Below are 27,810 nucleotides of genomic sequence, written 5' to 3' on the forward strand. Positions count from 1 at the left end.
ATCACCCCAGCACAGACTTGTGACCACTTTACTGGACCGCACAGCAGTTGGACTGCACAAGTTGTACTATCTCCTTGCCAAAGCTGGCTATGTAGCAGTCACTGCTGGAGCATTCACAGCCCCTTGCAATCTCAGCATCCCAGTTTGGACCAGTGTCCCCCATGTCACAGATTAACAGGGCAGCCAAACAGCACACTCATCTCTGGCTATCCGAGGGGTGGCCAGCACTTTCCGGGAAGCGTTAAGGGGCGGTCACACAGGGCCAGGAAAGGATGCTAAGTACACCCATGCTAACCACGTTTCTCTCTCTCTCTCTCTTTCATGCTGCAGGAAGACCATGTCAGGATCATGGATCCTGGTGATCCAGCTGTATGCCTGATGACTTACAGAGACTATAGAAGACGGAGGAGAGAGTGACTGAGGCACCTGGCCATGCAAAGGCAGGAGCAGCAACCTCGGGAAGAAGGGGCTGCTGGGGCTCCCGCACACACTGCCCAGCAGTGACAGCGAGCCGTGGCTGGTCAGCGACCAGCAACACCCAGGGTCTATAGACACCGCCTGTCATTCCTGCAGATGACCAGGAACCAGTGTCGCCAAAGACTGCGCATGTCTAGGGACCTGGTGGCTCACATCTGCCACTTACTGCAGTACTTGGCGCCAAGGGGACATGGAGGGCATCCGCTGCCAGTGGCTGTGAAAGTGACTGCGGTGCTCAATTTCTATGCCAGTGGCTCCTTTCAGGGCTCCACAGGTGACCTCTGTGGGATCCCACAATTCGCCATCCACAAATACATCAATGAGGTACATCCATCTTCTCCATGGCACACACCTTTGTGCATTTCGCCCGGGACCAGGACAGCCAGGATGCAAGGGCCATTGGATTCGCCCTGATCTCGGGATTCCCACAGGTGCAGGGTGCGATTGACTGCACCCATGTGGTGCTCAGGTCTCCATCGCTACACATGGTGGACTACATCAACCACAAGGGCTTCCATTCACTGCATATGCAGCTGATATGCGACCACCAGAAGCACATCCTGCAGGTGTGCGCACAGTTTCCAGGGAGTGTGCACGATGCCTACATCCTTTGTCGCTCGCAGATCCCTACAGTCTTCCAGGGTCCACAGAGGCTGTAGGGCTGGCTCCTCAGGGTCAAGGGGCCGTGGCTGATGACACCCTTGCGGTGGCCTCAGACTGCAGCAGAGCGACACTATAGTGAAGCTTATGCTGCAGCTCGCAACTTGGTGGAGCATACCATCGAGATGCTGAAGATGTGGTTCCGGTGCCTGGACCGTTTTGGCAGCGCCCTGGAATATAGTCCACAGAGGGTGTCATGCATCGTCATCGTCTGCTGCGCCCTTTACAACCTGGCGCTGCAACGGGGAGAGGAGCTGGCTGAGGAGGAGCTGGAGGTCTCCTCAGATGAGGAGGGTGGCAGTGGGAATGAGGGTGAGGGAGTCCTCGGTGGTGGCAATGTCAGAGATGAGGCTCTCACACTGGCTAGACGGGGCAGGCGCACTCGGGAGGCCCTCAAAGCTGCCAGATTTGTGGAGGATGATGACGACCATGCAGTGAGGTGTCCCATAGATCCCCACATCGCAGTTGTGAATGTTTGACTCCAGTCTGGCTTATGGCAATGCCAAAGCCTCTGTGAGAATGCTCCTGTCATAGAGACGCAGTGGAGGACCTAATAGTCGCTCGATCACAGGAGCATGATGACAACATGCAGTGAAGACACTCCATGAATCTTCACATAGCCTCTGTGAATGTCTGACTCCTGTCTGGCCGAGGACAGCTTGCTTGTGCTCCATGATCAGGGCCAACTCAGAGAGTTGCTGCCATGAAACTTTAGATGCATCCGATGCTGTGTCCACCTTCACCACCTGAGCCCTTCAGTAGCTGGTGCACAGCATCAATGGTCGCAGACGATGGTGCGATGGGGGCCAGCCCCACCTTAAATGTCCCGAGACCGTACAGAGAATGCGAGAACTATGTGACACCTGCTCACTACATTCTGGCAGCAATGACCAGCACCACCGAGGTGCAGGCATCAGTGATGTTTCCAGGGAGTGTGAGGCTGGACCATCACTGTGGTCTGAAGGCTGCATGTAACACAGGGAAGAGGCCCTGGACTGAGACACCTGCCTTTTATCTTGTGTAGAAAGGTTTCACATCCAAATGACAAGAACACTGCTCATCAGAACAAGGAGCCACAGGCAGGGAGACATTCTTGGGAGTTTATTGAAAATAATGAACAGTTTGTACAAGTGACCAACACCCATGCCCAGTCTGTGCAACTACTTTTCCTTAACTGCCCTAACCCTGCCGCTACATCTTGGTGCTCCCCGGACATCCACAGCAGAGTTGGAGGCAGCCTGCTGACTGTGACGCCCTGTCTGTGATGACTTGGGTGGGCGTCTTCTGGAGGGCCAGACTTGGGGGGCCCCAGCCTGCTTTCAGGGTCCTGCTGTGTGGCAGTGGCACCCTCCTTGGCCTGTGAAGCTGAAGCTGCGGAGGTCACAAGAAGAGTGGATTCAGATGGACCAGACAGTCCCTGAATCACCTGGGTGGATGGCCCTGGGGTGTGCACATGCCCCATGGGTGCCCAAGGGCCCCTGACTGACTCCATGAGCGGAAGGGGTAGCTGAAGTGAGATCGAGCTGCCCAGCAACCTTCTAGCTTACACACTGTTGGAGGCCTCAAGCGCAGCAGTGCAGGAGCGATGTCCTGGACCAAGGTCTCCATGGCGGCCGCCATCCTGCCAGTGTTGACCTTGGTGAGTTGTAATGCAGGCACTATCACCTCAGCCTGAAGATGGATGAACTCCTCAACTGTGTCTTGCAATCTGAGGAGTGCAGCGGACATCCCTTCCAGATGTTCCTGAGCTTGTCTTTGCAGCTCCAGCAACTGTGACATGACTGAACCCAGAGGCTCGTCATCTGACTCGGACTCAACAGGTTCCTGGCCTTCAGCAGCGCTCTGAAAGACAGGGACCTGAGAAATCCCTGCCTCCGCTTGCTGTGAATGATCCCGTGTCTATCCTAGAGCTAGATCCCACCGAGGTGTGTTTCTCTGCGCTAGCGGAGGGTGTGGGTGAGCGTTGTGACAGAACTTCGAGGAGGGTGCCTTCAGATTCCCCTTCAGTGGTTTCTTTGGGGCTTGATTGGAGGCCCTGGACTCTGTCAGCTGTTTGGCAGATGTGTCTGTAAAAGCAAGGGGAGATAACTAGTGCATGGCAGTGGCCTGTGAAAGAGACACATCACTCACAGCATGGTTGTCTGATGGATGTTGTACTGCTGGATCCTCACTCAGTAGAGCTGTGCCGACCTCACTGTCAGCGCAGGACTGGTCCAGATCCTCGCTAGCCAGCTGGATGGCTCTGTTTTCAAAGTCTGTGAGGACCTTGGTTTCAGGCTTTCCGCCACCGATTTGAGACCTCTCTCTCTTGTTGTGTGCCAGCTTGTCCTGCATGAATAGAAATGGAGATAGTGTAAGCAGGACGCCTGCTGGGCCAGATGACAGATGTGCCTGGCCTGTGCGGGTAGTGAGTGATCCCATGTTCGGGCTGAGAACGATGTCAGTGAATGTGAGAGAGTGAATGGTGATGTCCCTTGAACTGGCAGCGAGTGAGGGCCCTGCGGATGTGTGCTGGGTTTGTGAGTATGTAAGTTGAGAGTGATGAAAAGAGTGACTTACCCTGGTGGAAAGGAGGAGATCATTCATCCTCTTGCAGCACTGGGTGGCTGTCTTCTTCTGAAGGGCGTTGACGCTGACCACCGCTGCCACCGCTTCCCAAGCCGAATTGGTCACATTGCTGTCCATCCTGCGGCCAGAGCCAGGGTTCAGCACATCCCGGCGGACCTCCACAGCACCCAGCAGTCGCACGAGGGACCCGTCATTAAACCAGGGACTGCAGTATTTTTTCCTTAACAAAAACAGAAATACCTGGAAAAACTCAGCAGGTCTGGCAGCATCGGCGGAGAAGAGCAAGGTTGACATTTCGAGTCCTCATGACCCTTCAGCAGAACTAAGTAGAAATAGGAAAGGGGTGAAATATAAGCTGGTTTAACGGGGGTCGGGGGGGGGGGAAATGAAGTGGGGGGGTGGTTGTTGGGACAAGCAAGCAGTGATAGGAGGAGATAACCAAAAGATGACACAGAAAAAAGAACAAAGAGGTGTTGAAGGTGGTGATATTATCTAAAAGAATGTGCTAATTAAGAGAGGAGAGCAGGACAAGCAAGGTAGCTCTAGTGGGGGTGGGGTGAAATAAACCATGGGTGGAATACATTTAAAAATAATGGAAATAGGTGGGAAAAGAAAAATCTATATAAATTATTGGAAAAAACAAAAGGGAGGAGGAAGAAACGGAAAGGGGGTGGGGATGGAGGAGGGAGTTCAAGATCTAAAGTTGTTGAACTCAATATTCAGTCCGGAAGGCTGTAAAGTGCCTAGTCGGAAGATGAGGTGCTGTTCTTCCAGTTTGCATTGAGCTTCACTGGAACAATGCAGCAAGCCAAGGACAGACATGTGGGCAAGAGAGCAGGGTGGAATGTTAAAATAGCAAGCGACAGGGAGGTCTGGGTCATGCTTGCGGACAGACCGCAGGTGTTCTGCAAAGCGGTCACCCAGTCTGCGTTTGGTCTCTCCAATGTAGAGGAAACCGCATTGGGAGCAATGAATGCAGTAGACTAAGTTAGGGGAAATGCAAGTGAAATGCTGCTTCACTTGAAAGGAGTGTTTAGGCCCTTGGACGGTGAGGAGAGAGGAAGTGAGGGGCAGGTGTTGCATATTTTGCGTTTGCATGGGGAGGTGCCATAGGTGGGGGTTGAGGAGTAGGGGGTAATGGAGGAGTGGACCAGGGTGTCACGGAGGGAATGATCCCTACGGAATGCAGCCAGTAGGGGTGAATTTTTTCCTTTGCTGGTCATGTCTCCTGGGCAGCAGTAGACTGGTAGCGATGAATGGTGTGCTGGCTGCTGCCTTTTAAACATGGCGGTCAGTGTGGTGCAATGGTCGGGTGATGGTGGAGGGCGAATGAGAGCCCGCCCGCTATGGAAATGCCATGTTTCCTGGGAATGCATAAATAACGAAGCGGGTTTGGGACAATACGACATGAAAACTGCCATCATGGCCAGCGGGTAGAACATCATTTTACCTGCCTACTACTGCACTGAGTGCAAATCTGGGAAAAATCCGCCCTCTGTATATACGTCCGTATCCCTCTCTGTATCCCTCTGTACCACCGAGTTCTGCAATCTCTCTCCATTTAAACAGTGTACTGCTTTTCTGTTCTTCCTGCCAAAATTATACTCCCACGCTATAGTCGATCTGCCAGTTATTTGCCCACTCACTTAACCTATCTACATCCCTTTGTAGATTCTTTACCTTCTCTTGACAACTTACTTTCCTACCTATCTTGGTGTTATTGGCAAATTTAGCTACCATAGATTCAGTTCCCTCATTCAAGTCATTGATTATAGATTGTAAATAGTTGAGGCTGCAACATTGACCCCTGTAGCACTCCACTAGTTACACCTTACCAACTGAAGAATGACCTATTTATCCCTACTCTCTGCTTCCTGTTAACTAACCAATCCTTTATTCATCCTAATATGTTACCCCCTAGACCATAAGCTCTTATTTTGTGTAGCAACCTTTGATGTGGCACCTTATCAAATGCCTTTTGGAAATCCAAGCAAACCACATCTTTATTCCCCTTTATCCACGTTACTTGTTACTTCCTCAAAGAACTTTAATAAGTTAGTTAAACATGATTGCCCTTTCACAAAACCATGTCGACTCTGCCTGATTCCATTATGATTTTTTAAGCATCCTGCTATAACCTCCACAAGAATGGATTCTAGCAATTTCCCAATGGCAGACATTAGGCTCACTGGCCTATAGTTTCTTTCTTTCTGCCTTCTAAGGAACTTTGGAAGATTATAACCAATGCCTCTACTATCTCTGCAGCCGCTTCTTTCAAGACCCTAGGATTCAGATCACCTGGTCCTGGGGACTTATCAACCTTTAGGTCAGCATATTTTCCCAGGCAATGGTGATTGCTTTAAGTTCCTCCCTGCCTTACAGCTCATGATTTTCAAGTATATTTGGGAAGTTTCAAAAGTCTTTTACAGTGAAGACACACACAAAATACCTGTTCAACACTTCTGAAACTTCCTTGTTTTCCATTATTAATTCCCCAGACTCACTCCCTAGAAGACCAACACTCATTTTTGTTATTCTTATTTTTAAATACTTGTAGAAACTCTTACTATCTGTTTTTATATTTCTAGCTAGTTTTCTCCCATACTTAATTTCTCCCTCCTTATTACTTTTTTTTACTCTTCTTAAAATCTGTCCAATCTGCTGATCTACCAATAACCTTCGCAGAATCGTACACTGTTTCTTTCAATTTGATACTATCCTTAACTTCCTTTTATAGCCACGGATGACACATCCTTCTCAAAGGGCCTTTCTTTCTCACTGGGATAAATCTTTGCTGAGAGTTATTAAATATCTCCTTAAATGTCTGCCACTGCACCTCTACAATTCTATCTTTTAATCTAGTTTACCAGTTCAGTCTAGCCAACTCTGCCTTCATATCCTTATGATTACCTATATTTAGGTTAAAACACAAGTTTTTGACCCACACTTATCACCTTCAATCTGAACGTGAAATTCTATCATGCTATCATGTTATGTCTGCTGTCGCTAGAGGCTCCTGTACATTGAGATTATTCATTTGTCCTGTCCCATTGCACATTTCCAGGGGGAGAATTTTCTCCCCATTGGGGGGGCTGAGCAGGAGCGGGCACGCAGCCGATCACTGCCCGCAATCGGCTGCATGCCAATTAAGGCCAGCCCACCGTGATGCGCACCCGGAAGCACTGAGTACTCCCTGTGCAGGTGGGTGGAGGAGGCTGAGTCTGGGCCTGCGCCCTTTCATCTTTCAGGATGTGCGCGAAAGAGCACAGAAATCTCCCTGAGGTACGGAGCTGCCTCGGAGATTAGTTTGATTTTGAAAAATTTTAATTAAAAAAAAAAATTTTTTTAAGACATCCTGTCATGTGACAGTGTCACACAAGCTGGGACATGCCTATGATTTTTATTTAAAATTTTTATTAAAGTTTAAAAACCTTCATGAAACCTCATGCCGCCTGTGGATGAAGTTTCACGATAAGTGCGAAGGCCGCCTGGGGTCTTCACCTGCCCGCCAACCTTAAGGTTGGACGAGCAGCTCTGTTAATTATTTTAATTGATATTTAAATGGCCTTAATAGGCCTATGACAGTTCAGCGTTGGCTGCGCGCCTGCCGAACTGAAAATCGGAATGACGCACGCCTGATGTCACCACGCGTCATTTTACGCGTCGGCGAATGGGGCCCGCCCCCCTACACCGACCCGAAGATTCTGGTCCAGGTCTAGAATCGCCTGCTTCCTGGTTGGCTCTAAAACGTACTGCTCTAAGAAATTGTCCCAAATATACTGGATGAACTCATCTCCCAAGCTGCCTTTGCTGATCTCATTTGCGTAATCTATGTGATGATTATAGTCAGCCAGACATTCTAAAGCATGTGGTTCCCAGTGTGTGCCTAACTTTACCAACAGCCTCAATCTGCCATTTTATTCTCCTGTGAGAACCCTGTAACAAAACTATATACAACTGTACAAAATGCATGTTATATTTTTTTCACAAGGCTAACCAGTTCCTATGTACTGTGTTGCCAGTTGGTTACTTGAGCCTGACCTCTGTCTCCTTGTATGTTTAGGCCATGCAGATTCTAGGAGGTATGGGTTATGTAACGGACATGGCAGCAGAGAGACACTATCGTGATGCCCGCATAACTGAGATCTACGAAGGAACCAGCGAAATCCAGAGACTGGTCATAGCCAGTCAATTGCTAAAAGGATACAAAGGTTAAGAGCGTCTTTGGGAACAATCAGTTGGTAATGCTGAAATTGCCTAATGCAACGAGTGTTGATAAACAGAAACTGGAATTCCAATCCAATGCTGTTAATCTATGATATAATTTTAATACCTCAAATGTGGAAAGGTTTATGCAAAATGGATATAAATTTGTCAGAATATGAAGCAAGCTGAATTAATATGTTACAACATCGGAAGAAAAGTCGAAAGCACTGATCACATTTAAAACCAGAAAGAAACTGAATGATTTACCATTTGAAATTGTCAAAGGCCTTAAATCCAGCACAGAAGATGCTCAATAATAATAATGCTCCTCAACAGTCCATTTTCCTTGCCTTGTTCTTCTTCAGGTGCCCTGTTGTACAACGTCGGTGATCATGGTCACCAGCTTTCTGGTCCTTAATAGCAGCCAAGGTCTTGGTGTTGCTCTCAAATCTTATACCTGTTCTTCATAAACTGTGTATTTCTTCCTTTGTCTCCCTCTTGCTCTACTATCCTCAATTTTATTGGCCACTATCAAATGTACTAGTTTCTTCCTCCTAAGTACGTAACAAAAGAATTGTAATTGTTTCTGGTGATCATCTACAGAAGTGTTTATTGTGTGCCTGCTTTCCTCAAAAATTCCTCACTAGTTGTGTGTGTTGTTCAATTCACCCTCATCATACGTCTCAGAAGCCACACCTCTCTTGCCTTTAGTTTATCCTCCATTTTCTTGCTTATATTCCAACTTTTGCACCCATATACATTGACCAGATGCTACATTTTAGAAATCTCATTCTGCTTTCCATAGAGATGTTCTTATTTCTAAAGAGTCTGGCATTTTTGTGAAGGTTGGTTTTGCAAGTGTCAGCTGCTTCCTGATGTCTTGATTACTTTCACTGTAAAGATTGAAAAGACCTGGAGACAGAACAAACCCTACCATGTAAGCTGATGTAATTGGGAACTTTGCTCTGCTACTTTTGTTTACTGCAGCCCTGACAGCCATTGTAGTACAAATTATATCCGAGCAAAAGGAACCATAGGGAGGGAGAAGATTTCCTCTATCCACTAGATTTAAAAACTTATTTAAAAAGGAAACACACAGGAGTTCACTACATCCAGTGCACAGAGGCTACCTTCCTTCCAAGACTAAGGCACTTTCTTGCTGTACACAGCGTAATGATATTCTGTCTGATCTTTGCTTTCAACAATGCAGATATAAATTGACCTACTTCTCATAAAATGTGATTGGGTTTTTGCTGCTGATTCAGTCCAGCATAGAGGAGCAGATAATCATATTTTCTCCTCCTCTTTGGTATCATTATTTATCAATTGAACTTTTCACTATTCACTCATTGTGTATTCGCTAGCTGCAGAAAGCACATCATATTAATGTCTTACCAGAATCTGCTACTGCAGCAATAATTGAAAATGTGCTAACTGTTGTTGAATGAAATAATAAAACAAATATTTTTAACAGTTGCTCAGACCATTTAATTTGTATGTTAAAGAATGAACAGCAAATTTATGTTGCATAAAGTATAGGGTTAGTTCAACATGATCTACACAGGAACTTTGCCTGCAAGGCTTGAACAATGAAAGTACGTGGCTATGGTGAATGGTATGTGATGTTAACAGAGATGAACTCAGTAGGCTGGGCAGTCCTAGGACACACTGAATTGAGAGACAGTCTTCTACATTTATCTGAACCAAGGTCTAATTTAATGTGGCTCAATTCTATCATCTGACTTTGATTCTCTTAAACTGCCTGAAAATTAGTTAATATTAATTAACCACTACAATGCAATGAGTCAAGAGACATTTCCAGACCACGTGTTCAATGGTGACTAAGATATAAGAGGGTATATTTCCTAATTGGGCTCACAGAAATTGGATGAATATGATTGGAAAAATGGTTGGCAATCTATAGCACTAGATCTGCACCTATTTTGCAAAGAGCAAGGGAGCTCTCCCTGGTGTCCTGGCCAACATTTATCCCCACAACCAACGTCACTAAAACATAATCTGGTTATTATCGCTGTTTTTGGGAACTTGCTGTTCAACAAATCTGCTGCTTTGTTTCCTACATTAGGGATTCTCAATCTCTTTGCTTCCGAGGCCTCCCTCCCATGTTGTAAAAGTCTCGTGGATCCACGAACAACTATGTTTTCTGTCCTGGAATTAGTTATACAATTAAACAAAGAGCTGGCACAGACATGATGGGCCCACTGGCTTCCTTCTATTCTCTATGATTCTGTGAAAGTTGATTCATCACTTTTGTACAGGCTGAGTATAAATGATATCATCCTTTAAACAATTCACCTGGAAGGAAGACACCCTCAGTACTTCATGTAACACCATGAATCCATTTAAAGAGAGTTGGTATATGATTTTGGTATAAATGCACAAAAACGGCCCCACCATCTCAATAGAATAGAAACATGTTTTTTATTCATTTACAAGATGCAAGCATTACTGGCTAGGCCAGAATTTATTGCCTATCCCTAATTGCCCTTGAGAAGGTGGTGGTGAGCTGCCTTCTAGAACCGCTGCAGTACCGTCAACCCAAAAACCACCAGAATATTGGCATTATTTAGTGATTCCCCAGGACAGGAACCAAAATCTCCAGTATCATTAAGCCTGAACAACTAACTTTATATTAGTCTGAAGTTTATTTCCAAATAACTAACAATTTAGCAAAGATTTGATGAAATCTGGCATGTTGCAGTACACATTTGGGAGGATTAATTGATCTGTCACTTAACAATATTTTTCTTCTGTGGTTTTAAATTCCTAAAATTCTCAAGTTTTAATTACAATTCTGTGGTAGAACCTGTGGCAGGGTTCTTAATGGTTGCTTATTTAGTGAAAATATAGCAAGCAACTAATGTATTTAATAAACTCACTCATCTTCGTAAACTTAACTGTGCCTGTGTTAAGATAAACCCAGTACATTATAATAAATTAGTAACCTACAACTTAAACTGGTCCATACTACCAAACAATAGCTAAACCTTCATTCCCAATTAGATAAATATTTAAATCTCTGTGCTTTTTGGGTGGTTTCACAATGATAAATTAAGATCCTGCTTCTCACATCTGAAAAATTGCTGAACCAGCCAAACCAAACATCTCAACATTCAATGTTCATATTTGAGAACTAAATGGGACAATGCAAAAGAAGGATTGACTATTCTAGGAGGTACATACAAGCATACAAACGAACATATGAATTAGGAGCAGAAGTAGGCTATTCAGCCCCTCGAGCCTGCATAGGATCATGGCTAATCCGATTGTGGCCTCAACTCTACTTTCCTGCCCAGGGGACCTGGACACAGGTGAGTGGGATGGGATGGGGATCGCGGATGAGAGGTAGCTTTCAATGGCCCCTCCTCTTCCCGATCTGATGCCGTGTCCCTCAATCAGGCACTGAGTGGGTTTGCTGGGTGGCCTTCGGGAGATATGGACGAGCTGTGCGAGTCCCAATAAATCCCTGATCTACCACTAAATTCTGGTAGGCTCAGAGATGATCAATGTCAAGTGGCTCATTAATGAGCCTAATTGACAATTGCCATATTAGGCCTGATCCTGCGCCCAACTTAATTAAGGACAGTTTTCCCAATACCAGGAATTCAAAGTGTGTACTTTACGCCCCTCCCCTGCCCCAGCCCCCCTCCCCCTCCCCCACCCCACTTCCCCGCGCCCCCAGCCACCTCAGCCATCACACTCGCTCCGCCAGAATCAATTAAATTCTGGCCCAGGATCCCATATAAATCCAATGGCCCCATTTAAACACAGGGACCCTGTATAAGCACACCCCTTTTAAACACACTGTGAATCCATATAAACAAAACTGAGACCTAGTATAAAGATGCTGAGACAATAAAACCCAACATTTAGATTACAAGCATAATCTGAATGACTATTCTACGTGCATAGGTTGAGGACAATTTCAATTGAAAGAACCCAAAGTGAGTGAGGAACAAAAGAAATAAAATCGATGCTGAGAATCCTGGGGGGATCAAAGTGGAAATAATACTCTGAATGGAAAGAGGCTAAAATAAGACAAAGTGAAACAGTGGCAGAATTGGTTTATTTTAATAAACTGACGTGAAAGGCTTCAGTGATGTGGAATATTTCAGATACTGAAAGTAAGCAGAGAGAGTCTTAAGTCATCACATCCCAATGGTTAAATTTAGCAAGGCCATTACCAGTAATGCTGAGTCAGTAGGAAGGTTCTATATTGAATCCTTGGAGTCTGCTGCACATGCTGACCTCAAACAGAGAGGTAGTAGAGCTCCACACCTGGCCTGGGTATCACCAAGCTAAGGAGGGTTAAAATCAGCCTGATTCCTTCCTCATGAACCCAGCCCAGCAAGTCTCACTGGCGTGTATGTGAATTGTGGACATTGAGTGGGGAGTGGATATCAATAAAGTGTGATGCCTTCTCCCCCACAATTGAGCAGGCTGCCTATACTCATTGTCTAGACTCACACTTGAATATAAGGTATGGGATTGTTGCTGTTGTCTGTGGAATCATGGACCAGTATTGGTCAGCAGCTTTAAAGAAAAGGGAAGAGAAATTTCAGCAGTTAAATTGCTTCAAAAAAGCCCCCAGTTGCAATAGTGTTGCAGCTCAAAAGTGGAGCAATGTTCAGACATGTTTGTTTACTCGTAGGAATGTAGAACGTGACAGCAAGAGTAGGCCATTCGGCCCTTGGAGTTCTGCTCCACTATTCAATAAGATCATGGCTGACCTGGTTGTGGTCTCAACTCCAATTTCCTGTCTGATACCCCCCTCCCCTCCCCTCCCCATAGCTTTTGACTCCCTTATCTATCAAAAATCTATCTAACTCAGTCTTAAATAAATTCAGTGACTCAGCCTCCACTTAGTTGTATCAGTCAGTAGTTCAGCCTCAGCCAGACTATTACACTCAGTCCTGGATGCCACACTTTAGGAAGGATGTGAAGGCATTAGAGAGGGTGCAGAAAAGATTCATGAGAATGATTCCAAGGATGAGGAACTTCAGTATGAAGATAGATTGGAGAAGTTAGGACTGTTTTCCTGAGAGAAAAGAAGGCTGGGAGGAGATTTGATAGGTATTCAAAGTTACGAGGGGTCTGGACAGAGTGGCTAGGGAGAAACTGTTCCCACTTGTGAAAGGATCGAGGATGAGAGGGCACAGATCTAAAGTAATTAGTAAAGAAGCAAAAGTGATATGAGGAAAAACTTTATTCACGCTGTGAGTGGCTAGGGTCTGGAATGCACTGCCTGGGATTGTGGTGGAAGCAGGTTCAACTGAAGTGTTCAGAAGGGAATTAGACTGTTATCTGAAAAGGAAGAATATGCAGGGTTATGGGGAGAAAGCAGGGGAATGGCATTCGGTGAGTTGCTCATTCAGAGAACCGGTGCAGTCACGATGGGCTGAATGGCCTTCCCTGCGCTGTAACAATTCTGCAATATTATGTTTTCTGAGGAAGACAATTCCACAGACTAATGACCCTCTGAGAGAAAGATTTCTCCTCATATCCATCTTAAACGGGAGATTCTTATTCTTATTCTTAAACTTAAACTGTGTCCCCCAGCTCTATTCTCCCCCACAAGATGAAACATCCTCCTGGTATCCACTCTATGAAGTCTCCTCAGGATCTTATAAGATCACCTCTCATGCTTCTAAACTCCATGGATACATGCCCAACCTGCTCCGCTCTTCATTCCAGGAATGAGTCATGTGAACTTTCACTAAAATTAATGCAATTATATCCTTTTTCAAATAAGGAGACCAAAACTGAACATAGTACTCCATATGTGGTCTCACCAACCCATGTAAGCTGCAGTAAAAACTCCCTACTTTTATATTCCATTCTCCTTGCAATAAGCAACATTCCATTTGCCTTCCTAATCACTTGCTGTATCTGCACACTAACTTTTTTATGATTCATGGAACAGGACACCCAGATCCCTCTGTACCACTGAGTTCTACAATCTCTCAGCATTTAAATAATACTCTGCTTTTCTATTCTTCTTGCCGAAATGAACAAGTTCACATTTTCCCACATTATACTCCAACTGCCAAATTTTTGCCCCCTCACTTAGCCTATTCATATCCCTTTGTAGACACTACCTTCTCTTGACAACTTACTTTCCTACCTATCTTGGTGTCATTGGCAAATTTTAGCTACCATACATTCGGCCTCTTCATCCAAGTCACTGATATAGATCGTAAATAGTTAAAGCCCGAGCGCTGATCCCTGTGGCACCCCACTAGTTAATTCCTACTCTCCCGATCCTGTGGTTAAAACTGTTTAAATTTGTCAGTTTAGAAATATTCCAGTTTATGGTTCATTTTGTAGCTTAATCAGAATTCCCTGTTTAAAGATTAATTGAGACTAATTGGAATTAAATTGGCAATCTTGTTCAAAGAGGATGACTAGTGTAAGAAACTCCCAGTATTGTCACAAGGCTGCTCTTTTGAGCTTGGGATTAAGGCACATGTTTCTTTTCATGAAGAGAAATTAACTTGAAAATCCATTGGCCTGACATCCAGGGTTTCGAGGGTAAGTTCCAGGCTGCATCTATTAGGACATCAGCCTCTGAATCTGTTTAAACATTGCCACAGGCATCATAATCATTCAGAAAGACTTGGAAAAATGAAATACTTGCACCGTTCACAACCTCAGGATGCTCCAAAGTGCTTTACAGTACTTTTGAAGTGCAGTCATTGTCACGATGTAGGAAAGGCAGCAGCCATTTTGCACATAGCAAGATCCCACAGACAGTAGTAAGATAATGATGGGATGATCTTTTTCAGTGATATTGATTGATGATTAAATATTGATCAAGACACTGGGGGCGGGGACAGTCCTGCTTTTCTTTGAAGTAGTGCTTTGGATGGCAGATGGGACCTTGGTTTAACATTTCATCTGAAACATATACATTGTGAGCTTTGTTCTGCATCAAACCCAGGATATGCCTGAGGTGTTTAGATACCCAGAAGAAGCATTCTGTTGTCCTGAACGTAATCCTTCATTTTGATTACAAAGGGCTTTATTTTCTTATGTCAGATTAATAGTCAGCGTGAGCATAACATTTGAAAACAGGAGAAAATATCGCACGATATTCAACCTTAATTCAAAAGATCTAAACAACCAGTCTTGCGATGGGACTGATAGAAAGTGCTATCTTGTACTGCATGAAATTTCTGCTCTAATTCTCTGTGATTATGCAAAACTGGCGGAGAGGAGATCACTTTGTTCTTTTTAAAATCATCTTCCTGTGACGTTGTATTTTCAAATCTTTCAAGCATTTGGATTTATTGAGATGAAGCTGATCAAAAATTACTTTATTCTTGTTAAACCCTGTCTGAGGGTTTCAGATAAGGACATTGAGGCATTTAAGAAACAGACGGATGCTGTGATGGGAAAACTATTGGTTTCTAATGATTAGTTGCACGGTAGTTAGAATTTTGTAAGTTTTCTTTCACTGAAAATTTCCTTCCATTGGTGGCCGTAACATCAAATACCTCAGCCCTAAATTCTGGAATATCCTCTCCTAAACCTCGCTGCGTCTCTTTCTTTCTCTCTCTCCATAAGGCACTCCTTAAAACCTATCTTTTTGATGAAGTTTTTGGCCTCCTTGTGTGATTCAATGTCAGATTTTGTTTGATAATGCTCCTGTGAAGCACCCTGGAATGTTTCACTCTGTTAAAGGCGCTATATAAATGCCAGTTGTTATTGAAAAACCTTAGGTGAAGTTCCAAGTCCCGTAGTGCATGGCAACAAGAAGACTGGAAAGACTGGGAGAGAAAAGCAAGTCAAAAAGTGCTGACTCAATGAGTCTATGGGCAAAATCATCCCGGATTTGCACTAATTGCGGTAGAGGGTGGGTACCCACCGGCCGCAATGGCGGTTTTTCATGCTATATCGTCCCAAACCTGCTACGTTACTTATGCATTCCCGGGAAACACCCTGTTTCCATGGCGGACGGGCTGTCATTCATCCGCCACACCATCATCTCGCCGCTTCATCACGCCGGGCGCCATGTTTAAAGTCCAGCCGCGCACACACCTCTCAGTGCTTCCAGACCATGACTGGTGCAGGGAAGATGTCCACAAAAGTTAAAAAGACTGCAGCCCCTTGTTTAGCAACGCATCACTGGAACGCATTTTTGATGCCATGGAGGCCTGCTGCAGTGTCCTCCTACCCCGCTCTGGCCGCAGGATGGGCAGCGGCGTGACCAACCAGGCTTGAAAGGTGGTGGCAGCGGTGGTCAACGCCAGCACCCTTTAAAAGAGGACAGCCACCCAGTGCCGCAAGCGGATGAATGATCTCCATTCCACCAGGGTAAGTCACTCTTCTCATCACTCTCAACTCACACATCACAAACCCATCGCACATCCACAGGGCTCTCACTCTCTGCCAGTTCAAGGGACATCACCATTCACTCTCTTACACACACCTTCATTGTCCTCATCCTGTCCATAGGACCACTCACCACCCACACAGGCCAGGCATACTTATCATCTGGCCTGGCAGGCACCCTGCTTACACTTTCTCCATCTTTATCCATGCAGGACAAGCTGGTGCATAACAACAGGGAGAGGTCGCAGACTGGTGGAGGAATGCCTGAAATCAAGGTCCTCATGGACTTTGAAAACAGAGCCATCCAGCTGGCTGGCGAGGATCTGGACTGTTCCTGTGCTGACAGTGAGGTCGGCTCTGCTTAGGCCACTGCCATCACTAATTATCTCCTCTTGCCTTCCACTGGCACATCTGGGAAATAGCTGATGGAGTCCATAACTTAGGGCTTCCAATCAAGCCCCGCAAAAACCTCTGAAGGGGAATCTGAAGGCACCCTCCTTGAAGTCCTGGCACAGCACTCACCCACAACCTCCACCAGCGCAGAGACATGCACCTCAGTGGTTCCTAGCTTGAGAATAGCTTCAGGATCACAATGATGAGCACATCGCTGTGTTTGATCCACAGCAGGCAGCGGCAGAGACTTCCCTCATGTCCGGCACTTGGAGGACTGCTGGAAGCCAGAAATTTGCTGAGCCTGAGTCAAATGACAAGTCTCTGGATTCGGTCATGTCTCAGTTGCTGGAGCTGCAAAGGCACACTCAGGAAAATCAGGAAGGGATGTACGCTGCACTCCTCATATTGCAAGGCACGATGGAGGAGTCTGTCCGCCTTCAGTCTGAGGTGATAGCGCCGGCATGCCAACGCACTGAGGTCAATACAGGTAGGCTGGCAGCCACCATGGAGACCTTGGTCCAGGACATCGCTCCTGCATTACTGCACAGTCTCAACTCCATCGCTGACGTCATAGTTGGTCTCCAACAGTGTGTACACGAGAGGGGTGCCAGGCAAATCGATCTCACTCCAGCTACCCCTTCTCCTCAAGGGGTCAGCCAGGTGCCCTCGGGCACCCATAGGGAGGAGGATCAGTAGGTGCACACTCTGGGGCCATCCACCCAGGTGACTCGGGGAGTGCCCAGCCCATCCGAATCCCCTCTCCCTGTGACCCTGGCAGCTCCAGCTCACAGGCCAAAGAGGGCGCCACTGCCACACCGCAGGACCCCGAAAGCAGACCGGGGCCCTACAGGTCTCAGGCCTCCAGAGGACACTCGCAAGGGGCTGTGAGAGCCTACAACAGTGACTGCTCCATGGCCAGCGTTAGCATGGAGATTTACAATGTGTGCAGTCGTACAACTATTCTGTAGTCCACTAAAAAACTCATTACTTTGCAGTCTGTGCCTGGGGTGGGTGAAAAGCTTTGGAGAACTTGGTGGCACTTTGATGTCTCTGCGTTGCTTGAGTGGGCAGATAAGCTAGATGCCTGACTCCAATCATATCAATGTGGCTGTGTCGGAACTCCCTCAGTTGCAGAAAAACGGTCACTTTTTATATAAAGTTTCCCTAATACGTGGCTGCTCCCCTCACCCACCCTACCTCCCCACCCCGAATGCTTGTGCACTATATTCAATTGCAAGGCAGCCCTTATCCCCCTTCATGTGCCTCAAGCTTAAAGTCCAACAGGCGACCCTGGTGAGCGCTGCACAACGTTACTGTGCACTCACTTCTGAGCTCCCTTCAAAGTGCAGCCTGCCAAGTGCATGCCTTTTATATGCTGTTGTGAAACACGTCGGCGTGCTTTCCCGCCAACGTGGACGGACGATCCAGCGGCAGGGGTGTGGGCGGTGGGGGGAGGTGGTGGTTGGGGAGATGGGGGGGGGTGGGGGTGCGAGTTTGGCGGGCAGGCCTAATAATGTTATGCAGATGTATTACAATGAGGTACCCAATGTCCGATGGCGGAAATGCAGCCTGCCGTTGGCAGGCTGAGCAGATGATTGCAAACTGGTCGCGCCATGGTGTCTGCTCACGCCACCAAACACGCCCGACGCTGGCAGGCAGGGAAAATCCCGGCCTATGCTTCACATATAGGAGGACTTGGTATTATACAGCACTGAATCAGGCCATTCAGGCCAACCGGTCCATGCTGATGTTAATGCTCAACTCAAGCCTCCTCCCATTTTTTCTCACCTAAACCTACCATCATAACCTGCTCACTTCTCTCTCATAAGCTTGCCTAGTTTCCTCTGAAATGCAATTATACTATTCACTTCAACACTCCCTGTGGTAGCAAGTTCCACATCCTCACCACTCTCTGGGTAAAGATATTTCTTCTAAATTCCCTACTGGATTTCTTGGTGACTATCTTATATTGATGACCTCTGGTTATGCTCTTCCCCACAAGAAGAAACATTCTCCCTGTATCCAGTCTAGCAAATCTTTTCATATTTTTAAAAGACCTTAGGTCAGCCCCTCAGCCTTCACTTTTTCAAGGGAAAAGAGACCCAGCCTGTTGATCCTTTCCCAACATGTATACTCACACGTTTCTGTTATCACCCTTGTAAATCTTCTCTGCACCCTCTTCTGTTCCTCTATATCCTTTTTATAATATGGCCACCAGAACTGCACGCATTACTCTAAGTGTGGACTAACTGAGGCTCTTCCCTACTTTTCAATTCGATCCCTCTAGAAATAAAACCCACTGCTTGGGTTTAAGAAGCTGCCAGTTGCAGGAGGCAGGAAAGGTGAATGATAATTGAGGAGCCTCCATTTTTACAACTATCATATGACTTCATGCTGCTGACAGGGTTAATCACATTAACTCTGGTCAAACTATCTACAAAGTATAGGTTTCCAACTGCCTTACCGTGCCTAATACTTGAAAATATTTCAAAAGAATCTGTTCATCTTAGATCACTACAATTAATAAGCTTCCATGTATTTTACGTTAATATGTTAATTATATTTTGACAGTTTAATGCAATGAGTCATTGAAAATGGTCTGGTATTAATCATTAAGCATTCAGTCTTTTTCCTGTATTACTGTCTACTGTATTGCACACTGTTCCAATTAGTTCTAAAACCAAAGTACCTTACCATAAATTTATATGAAAGTCCATTTTATTAAGTGCAGAACAGTAAAGAAATATTGCCCCAACACTTACCAACTGAAGGCCCAGGCCTCCAGTAGGACAGCTGTTTCAGTTTCCGGAGCTTTCCATCCCCTTAAATGCAGCTGTGCATTTTGCTGCTGCTGTGGTTCAAGAAGGCAGCTCACCACCACCTTCTCAAGGGCAATTACGGATGGGCAATAAATGCTGACCTTATGAGCAAACCCCTTGGGGGGTGCGGGGGAAACACTGTCATTTTCCTCAGGCCATAGACAACCTCCTGTTTTCTGGTTGGGAGCTTACCATGAATAACAAATAAGCCCCAGTCCAGGAAACTAGGTCAAGGGTGATGGTGGGGTTAGAGTGACAGGTGGAATTATGCTGCGACTCTGTAGGGATAGGAAAAAGAAAATCCAATTTTTTAAGTTGGGCTTTTTTGGAACTGGAAAGATGAAAGACCAGCTCACATTTATATTACATTTGATCATATCTCATTGAAATATTTCTGTGTGTTTTGATTCACTTCATGTGATATTAAGGGCACAGCAAAGGCTATGGGCTCCAATAATATCCTGGCTGTAGTGCTGAAGGCCTGAACTCCAGAACAAGTCCAGACCTGATAATATGGAAAATTGGCCCAGTATGTTCTGTCCACAGAAAGCAGGACAAATACAAATCTGACCAATTACCTCCCCACCAGCCTACTCTCAATCATCAGCAAAGTGATGGAAGGTGTTTCGAGACTGCTACCAAGCAACACTTACTCACCAATAACCTGTTCATCGATGCTCAGTTTTGTTTCTACCACTCAACTCCAGACCTCAAACATGGACAAAAAAGTTAAATTCCAGAGGTGAGGCAAGAGTGACTACCCTTGACATCAAGGCAGGATTTGACAGAGCGTGGTATCAAGGAGCTCCAGCAAAACTGAAGCCATTGGGAATCAGGGGGAAAGCTTTCCTAGGCTGGACTCATATCTACTACAAAGGAAGCTGGTTGGGGTTGGTGGAGGCCAATCATCTCAGCCCCCATACATTGCTGCAAGATTTCCTCAGAGTAATGTCCTAGGTCCAACCATATTTAACTGCTTCATCAATGACCTTCCCTCCGTCATAAGATCAGAAGTGAGGACTTTCACTGATGATTGTACAATGTTCAGTTCCATTCACAACCCCTCAAAAAGGAAGCAGTCCATGCTTGTATATGACAAGGCCTGGACAACATTCAGGCTTGACCTGATAAAGTAGCAAGTAACATTCGCACTGCACACATGCCATTGTTGGGTACCATCTACAAGATGCACTTCAGCAACTCACCAAGGTTTCTTCGACAATATCTCCCAAGCACATAACTTATACCACCTAGAAGAACAAGGGCAGCAGGCGCTTGGGAATGCCATGGCCTGCAAGTTCCCTTAAAGTCACGCACCATTCTTGGAAATATATCATCGTTCTTTTACTGTTGTTGAGTTAAAACGCTAGCACTCCCTTCTTAACAGCACTTTGGGAGTACAGCACCTTCACGAAACAGATTGCAGTGGTTCAAGAAGGTGACTCACCAACATTTTCTCAAGTGCAATTAGAGATGGGCAATAAATGCTGGTTTTGCCTCTGATTCCCACATTCCCTGAATGAACAAAGAAACAAACTTCTCACCTTCATCAAAGCAGCACTCTCTCTGTACTGAAGTGTTAGTCTAAACTAGATGCACATCCTAGAGTGGAGCTTGAACTGTGAAGCAAGCTGACACTTACACAAATGCTACCCAATATTAAATGATAATAGATGGTTTCCTTCATTTTAAATCCCTTGGCTGAATTGAAATGTTGAAGTGGAAATGTGCTTGTTTCATCTAAACTATAATTATTAGGCTTTGTTTCTGAGACTGTCAGCAGCAGTAAAAGTCTTGTGTTGAACGAAAGAGTTGCAATAATGGTTAGTCTGTCAAATTGAAATGCATTTGTAGCTTTGGTACTATTGCATTATTGTAGATTTGCCTGTCATTGTCTGCGTGGAAAATGTTAACCCTCACTCCAAGTGCAGTGTGTTATGATGTGGCAGATGGTAATTGCCGGGCTGAACAAATCCCAAAGGGAAACTTGGCCAGGCTATCATAACAGTTTTGCAATTTGTATTTATTAAGAGAAGGTATGTGCACTGAAGTCAGAAGTAAAGAGTTCACAACCACCTTTGGAGATTTTAAAGATTAAATTGAAACATTTATTAACAAAAGAAAAAGTTAAACACACAAGATTACAGTTACACAATTAAACTTGGTCTTATAACAGTGCCCAAAAGATTTCTACTTAACTAGGCTCCCAACTGCACACCCTTTTCAGGCAACAGTCCAAATAGATTCTTAATCATTTTCCTTGTCACTTTCTAATTCCCCTTTAAAATTCAAACAACCTCTCAACTTATCTAAAAATGCAAATGTTAGCTTGTCCATTTCTATTTCAAAATGCCTGCTTACACCTAATTCCTTTGATGATTTAAACCTCGCAGTCTGACTGTCTTCAGTTTAATTAAATTAGTCACACACACAGACACACAACCCCCACAAGACTGCTTTAAAGTATTCCTCAGTAATATTAAAGGAAAAAATATTTCCTTTACAAGTGAAGCTTGCGATGGGTGTGTTAGAATAGAGGTTATGTTACTGGACTAATAATGCAAAAACCTGAAGGTATGAGATCAAATCCCACAATGGCAACCAGGGAATTTGAATTCAATTATTAAATGTGGAATAAAAAATGAACATCAGTGATGATGAAACTACCAGATTGTTGTAAAAATCATTCTGATTCACTAATTTTCTTCAGGGAAGGAAATTTCTGTCTATAGCGAGCCTGGCCTACACTCTAGATGTACAGCAATGTGGTTGACTCTTAGTTGCCCTCTGAAATGGTTCCACACAATGGGGTTCTCAAACTTTTTAATCTGTACACAAGTTAGGCAGGAGAAAGGACCCTGCGGACCACCTACAGGTCCCACCTCACCCACTTGTGCTTGCCAATGCAAAAATCTCAATAGAATTAAGGAGAATTATGGAAACTATAAATATTTTGCTGCTTTTTCTCTAAAATTAAATACCATAAGTAAATTATTAATTCATGCCAGAAACAAAAATATAGACATTTTCATATTATAAACATTAATACTACATGAGAACACATTTATTTAAAACATTCTAACGTGTTATCAAATCATCATCATAATCCTCTTCTGAGAAGCTAATACTTATCTAACATCAATATTAATCAAACAAAAGCAACAGTAGCATAAATTTTTCTTATAAAATTACATCGTTGTTGTTCGTGCCAATGGCAACTTGTGCTGTGCATGCGGGAGCCAGTCTGATTGTGTGTCTGTGTGTGTGTGTTAGTATCATCCTGTGAGTGCTGAGGTTCAGGTTCCTGGCCCTTTCTCTCATATGGCCTTGGTGTTGCACGTCAGTTTTGAACCAATTTGTGGACCATCTTTGTGGTCTAATGAACCACTCAGTTGCATTCAAGGACAATTAAAGTTGCGCAATAAATGCTGGCCTTGCCAGCGACGCCTGCAACTCGTGAATGAATAAAATAGATTCCTGCCCTCAGTAAAATAGACATAGTGCTCCTTTTTTTTCCAAAAGTGGTTTGCTGTATCTCCACTTTGGTTGTGTTTGGGTAAGAATGCATTCTTAAGCAAATTCTTCCTGATCAAAGGCAGTCAGAGACAAGTTATTGGAAGCACCCACATGGACAGATGTGCTGGGCTTAGGTTTAACCTCCAAGGGTGCTTGTAAAATGGTGGCACAGAAGGTGAGGTAAATAAACAAAATCCAACACAATGTCATTCTTCACTGGAATATTCCTCACCAAGTTTAAAAAACCAAGCACATTAGAACAGATTGTTTGGTGACTACATCTAAAACATTTTCGAAATGAGGATATTTCATTTTTCAATAATGGCCTTTTAACTATCTTATATATTCAAACCTATCATTTCATATTTAAGATTTACTGAGTATCCTGACAAAGAAAAAGTCCTGAATTGTTCCTAAATCAGAGAAATAAGAACTTGCACCTTGCATACAACACCCTTCATATTTTCAGGAGTCCCAAAGAGTTTCGTATCCAACAAATTACTTCTGTTTTATTTTGTAAGCAAATAGTGGCCAATTTGTGCACAGAAAGATCTCACAATCAACAATGAGGCACTGACCAGTTGACCTAGCTGTTTGCATTGAGACCAGGAGAACTTCCTTCTTCTCCTTCAAAACAAGAGCATGGAATCTTTTACATGCATCTGAGGGGGCCGACATGTGGCTTTTGTTTAATTTCCCATTCAAAAGGATGGCACCTTCGATGATAGAGCACTCCTTCAGTACTACACTGAAATGTTGGCCTCATTTATGGGCTCAATTCCTGGATTGGAGCTTCCAGCACCCAGCCTGTAACCTGAGAGGTAAGAATGCTACCATTGAGTCAAACCTGTTGTGAGGTGTGTTCTAGTATCTTGGACTCTAGGCGTGGGACTTGGTTCTTAGACAGACTGTAGACATACTCTGGTATCTGCTTAACACATGTTTATTCGAGCTACATCTAAACAGGTTACAGAGTAGGCATGTAGCTCCTGGGCATGATTCCAACCTTTCTCTTGACAGTCTACCCCATGACTGACTGGTGTCAATGATATATCATCATCAATGTCATACATTAGCATATCCCATCTGTTAACCCTTTATACCACAAACCAGCAGGACCTTGTTCATAAATGTTGGGGTGAAACTATTTTAGTATGGAATGACCATAGACTTGGAGGCACATTTATGTTACAGGAATGCAGTTGACTGCTGCCTCAGTAAGTTGCCAGATTTGGTCATTTTTAGAGTGAAGTAAAACTGACCATTAGCACACAAGAATACAAGAAAAGTTAAGGACAGAACCGCTATTCAGACCATTAAAGCCATTATTCTGGTAACCTTCCTCACCCACAAGGTTCATTCCTTCACTACTTTACTCACAGTATAATACTGTATTTTGAATTGCCCCAATCAATGTTCCCTACAAATGTTTTTTGTTATGACCTGCCTGTTTATTTCAAGGCTTGATACCTTTAAATCTTGCATGGTTATACACATGTGGTATCTTACAGGGAACAACCTGTGAATGGACTGTGCAGTACCTTCCAGATTACAGAGAAGCCATGCATGAGTGCACCTTAATGGGAGCATTGACCCCAATGCATTTCCTCTATTACCTTTCTTGACAGACTATTTCCAAAACTGTATTATTACTAACTCAAAATTATTCCTAATATCTGATAGCAATGAAACATTGCTAATCAAATAATAAATTTTCAGTGCATTCCTCTAATAATTTTTATTGACTCATTGTGAAAGGAGCTTTTGGCCTTTGCATTTGTATACAGTGTGCTAATAAAATTAGTTTGCATTACACTGAAAGTGAAAAACACCTGAGGAGCTCTTGTGGCATTGTGGGCAGCATCTCTGCCTCTGAGCCAGGAGCTCCAGGTTCAAGTCCCAGGACTTGATGGTCAATGACGTTCATAATTTAGCCAAACAGGTTGAGTATCAACCTGCAAATTCTTCCAATGCATGGAAAGTGGTAAGAGTGGGAGAGATTCCTGGTCAGCCATGTGATGGAAAGGAAGTTGGAGCCTCTCCCATCACTATCCATTGCTGCAGACTACAATGTGCATATACTGTAAAAGGGCATGTTGGCCCAGCACCTCAGACTCCCTGAGTGAATCATAACACACCACACCAATAGACACCTGGGACTGAGGACTCAAGCTGCTCTCCTAAAACTGCAATTGTACTCTTCATGATCGTCACTTGAATTCCAATATCATGTTAAATAAAAGATCGCCTCTGACAGATCACAAAGAATTTAGCCAGAATTTCTTTACAGTTGTGAGAATTTAGAACTTGCTGCCACAAGGAGTAATTGAAAAAGAAAGCATTGATGCATTAAAGGGGAGGCTTGATACATTTATGAGGGAGGAGAGGATGAAAGGTTATGGAAGGAGGTGTGAAGAGGTGATCAAAGTGGATGGACACTTGTGTGGAGGAACATAAACACTGAGATGAACCATGTTGCTGAAGCTTTTCATCTTACACTCATCTGGACAAATGCAAGAATGTCAAATTTCAATCAGCACCCTTTTCTCCTGTAGTATAAATTGTTGTGACAGTTGAAAATTAGAATTCTTGCGTTTGTCCTAATAGGTGCAAAACAAAAAGCTTCGGCAATATGTTTCTCTTTTCAGCAATTTTCAAGTTCTGTGCCATACCAAGCGACGTTGACATGAGCCATTGAGGTTGAATGGTTTCTGTCCTGTAACTGTTAAGTATTTGTAATTCTATTTTGAGATAACTCCCACATGTAAGGTTTTTTTTAAAATAATTGCATCAATCTTGGAACTTTGTTTTATTCTATTTTGTTTTGAGTGATGGATACAAGTGAGACAGGAAGCCCTTCAGCAATAATGTTACTCTCTTCATCTTCAGGGTGACCTCAACGCCAATGGATCCATGTCTTGATCAATTGCTGCAAGATCACAGGAAATGAATGTGTAATTATTCATCAAGAAGTAACATTAACATCTGGCCACAATCACTCCTCCTTTGAATGAGTGTCTGTTCCATATTTCAACCTGTGAAGTTTCTTGGGATATTCTTTACAGAAAAGGTACAGAATAAATACAAGCTATTGTATTCCATGAAGAAATATTGAATTGTTGTCATGCATTAAGATGAGAATTTAAACAGGGCTTGTAAAGAGAAATTCTCCCATTTGGGCAGCCTGTCAAGCTTAATTACTGAGCCATTGTGTTGTGATTATTTCATATTTGATGCATTCTGCTGTACATTCTTTGTCACTAGTCTCAATCAGCACTTTTATGTAGCGTTAACAGCAATGGGTATGTAATGGCTTGCATTCATTATTTTTGTAATATAGTAGGATTGAAGAAGTGTTTTATTTTATCAAAGACTATGGGAGAGGATCTTTAGGCCCCCAGTGGTGGTGGAGGTGGGGTGGGTAGGGAGGCAGGCAAGCTTGAAAATTCATGCTTCTGGCAGTTGTGGCTGTTCTCTGGCTCCATCTTGCCCCTGGGCCATTTTCCCAGCAGTGGGATAGGGAGTGGTAGGGTTACCCGCCCGCAAGCTGATTCAACTGATTATAGGCCTATTAATGAATTTTCCAATCGGCCTCCAGGTCTCAGGAGGCGGCACTCCAGGCAGACTTAGAGGCCCTGCCTGCCTGGCTTTAGGTGCAGCAGCTGCATGCTTCCCTATGGAGTGCAGTTAGCACATTACTGCACAGCTCTTCACAATCCAGGCTTGATTTACATAACTGGGAAAAGAAATTGTTCCCTCTAGGTTTTAATATTTCTTGAGTTTATAGCTTGCCAGCTTAGTGGACACTTCAAATTAGTCCCTGCAGGTGGAAAGGGATTCCTGCTGTCTTTGTTTCTTTTTTACTGGGGAAAGCAGGAGGAACCCACATTTCTGGCTTCGTGTGCAGATGCCACTGGTTAAGATGATCTCTATCTGCTGCCTAACAGGTCGGAGATGCTGGGCTCCCCATGTGTCAGAAACACTGAATTTTAATAGGCAGAAAACCATCATTGTGCACCTGCGATTTTCCAATGAGCCATCTGCTGTACACTTGGCTCTGACACTGACACACAATCTCAGAAAATTCTTCCCACTAGTTAGCTCCATGGTAAACACCTAGATGTCCCACAAAGACTAAAAGCTTGGACATTGCTGGGCTCAAAGAAGATCTTTTAGATGCTGAGCTCATGTTGACTAAATTTTTCACGTCTGAAAGGCATGGTTACCTGGAAGGGGTATGTGGGAGTGTGGGGAAGGTGTGGATGTGGACGGAGGGTTTTTATAGTAGCTGAAGCTAACAAAATTTAAAATGGATGTTGGAAAACTGAGATTTCTTCAGGGCATTGTTTGCTATTACAGACAAGGCTGAAGATGACTGAATAATAAGGGATCGAGTAAAACATATCAAGTTATAAACAATTGTGACATTATTAAAATTAAAGAAACCATATGGAACAAATATATATTTTTTTTATTCGTTCATGGGATGTGGGCATCACTGGCTAGGCAAGCATTTATTGCCCATCCCTAATTGCCCTTGTTCAGAGGGCATTTTAAGAGTCACAGGTCTAGAGTCACATGACCAGGTAAGAATAGCAGACTTCCTTCCCTAAAGGGACATTTGTGAACCAGATGGGTTTTTTTTTACAACAATCGACAACAGTTTCATGGTCATCATTTTTAATTCCAAATTTTTATTGAATTCAAATTCCGCCATCTGCCGTAGCAGGATTTGAACCCGGGTCCCCAGAGCTTTACCCTGGCTCTCTGGATTACTCGTCCAGTGACAATACCACTACATCATTGCCTCCCCATT

At 44.2% G+C, this 27,810-nt stretch overlaps 1 protein-coding gene across 5 annotated transcripts in view; it reads left to right on the forward strand.

The window, feature by feature from the left end:
• The window catches only part of acads (acyl-CoA dehydrogenase short chain), a 178,349-nt gene extending 168,962 nt beyond the window's left edge, over nt 1–9,387 (forward strand). For all 5 annotated transcript variants that reach the window (XM_078553995.1, XM_078553991.1, XM_078553993.1 and 2 more), the window contains one exon: nt 7,769–9,387. In XM_078553995.1, the coding sequence (XP_078410121.1) occupies nt 7,769–7,921 (153 nt within the window). In that variant the 3' untranslated portion in view covers nt 7,922–9,387. The remainder of the gene's footprint in view (nt 1–7,768) is intronic.
• Nucleotides 9,388–27,810: the final 18,423 nt, after the last annotated feature.

Source organism: Cetorhinus maximus, chromosome 12, assembly GCF_964194155.1.
Source record: "Cetorhinus maximus chromosome 12, sCetMax3.hap1.1, whole genome shotgun sequence".
NCBI lineage: Eukaryota > Metazoa > Chordata > Chondrichthyes > Lamniformes > Cetorhinidae > Cetorhinus > Cetorhinus maximus.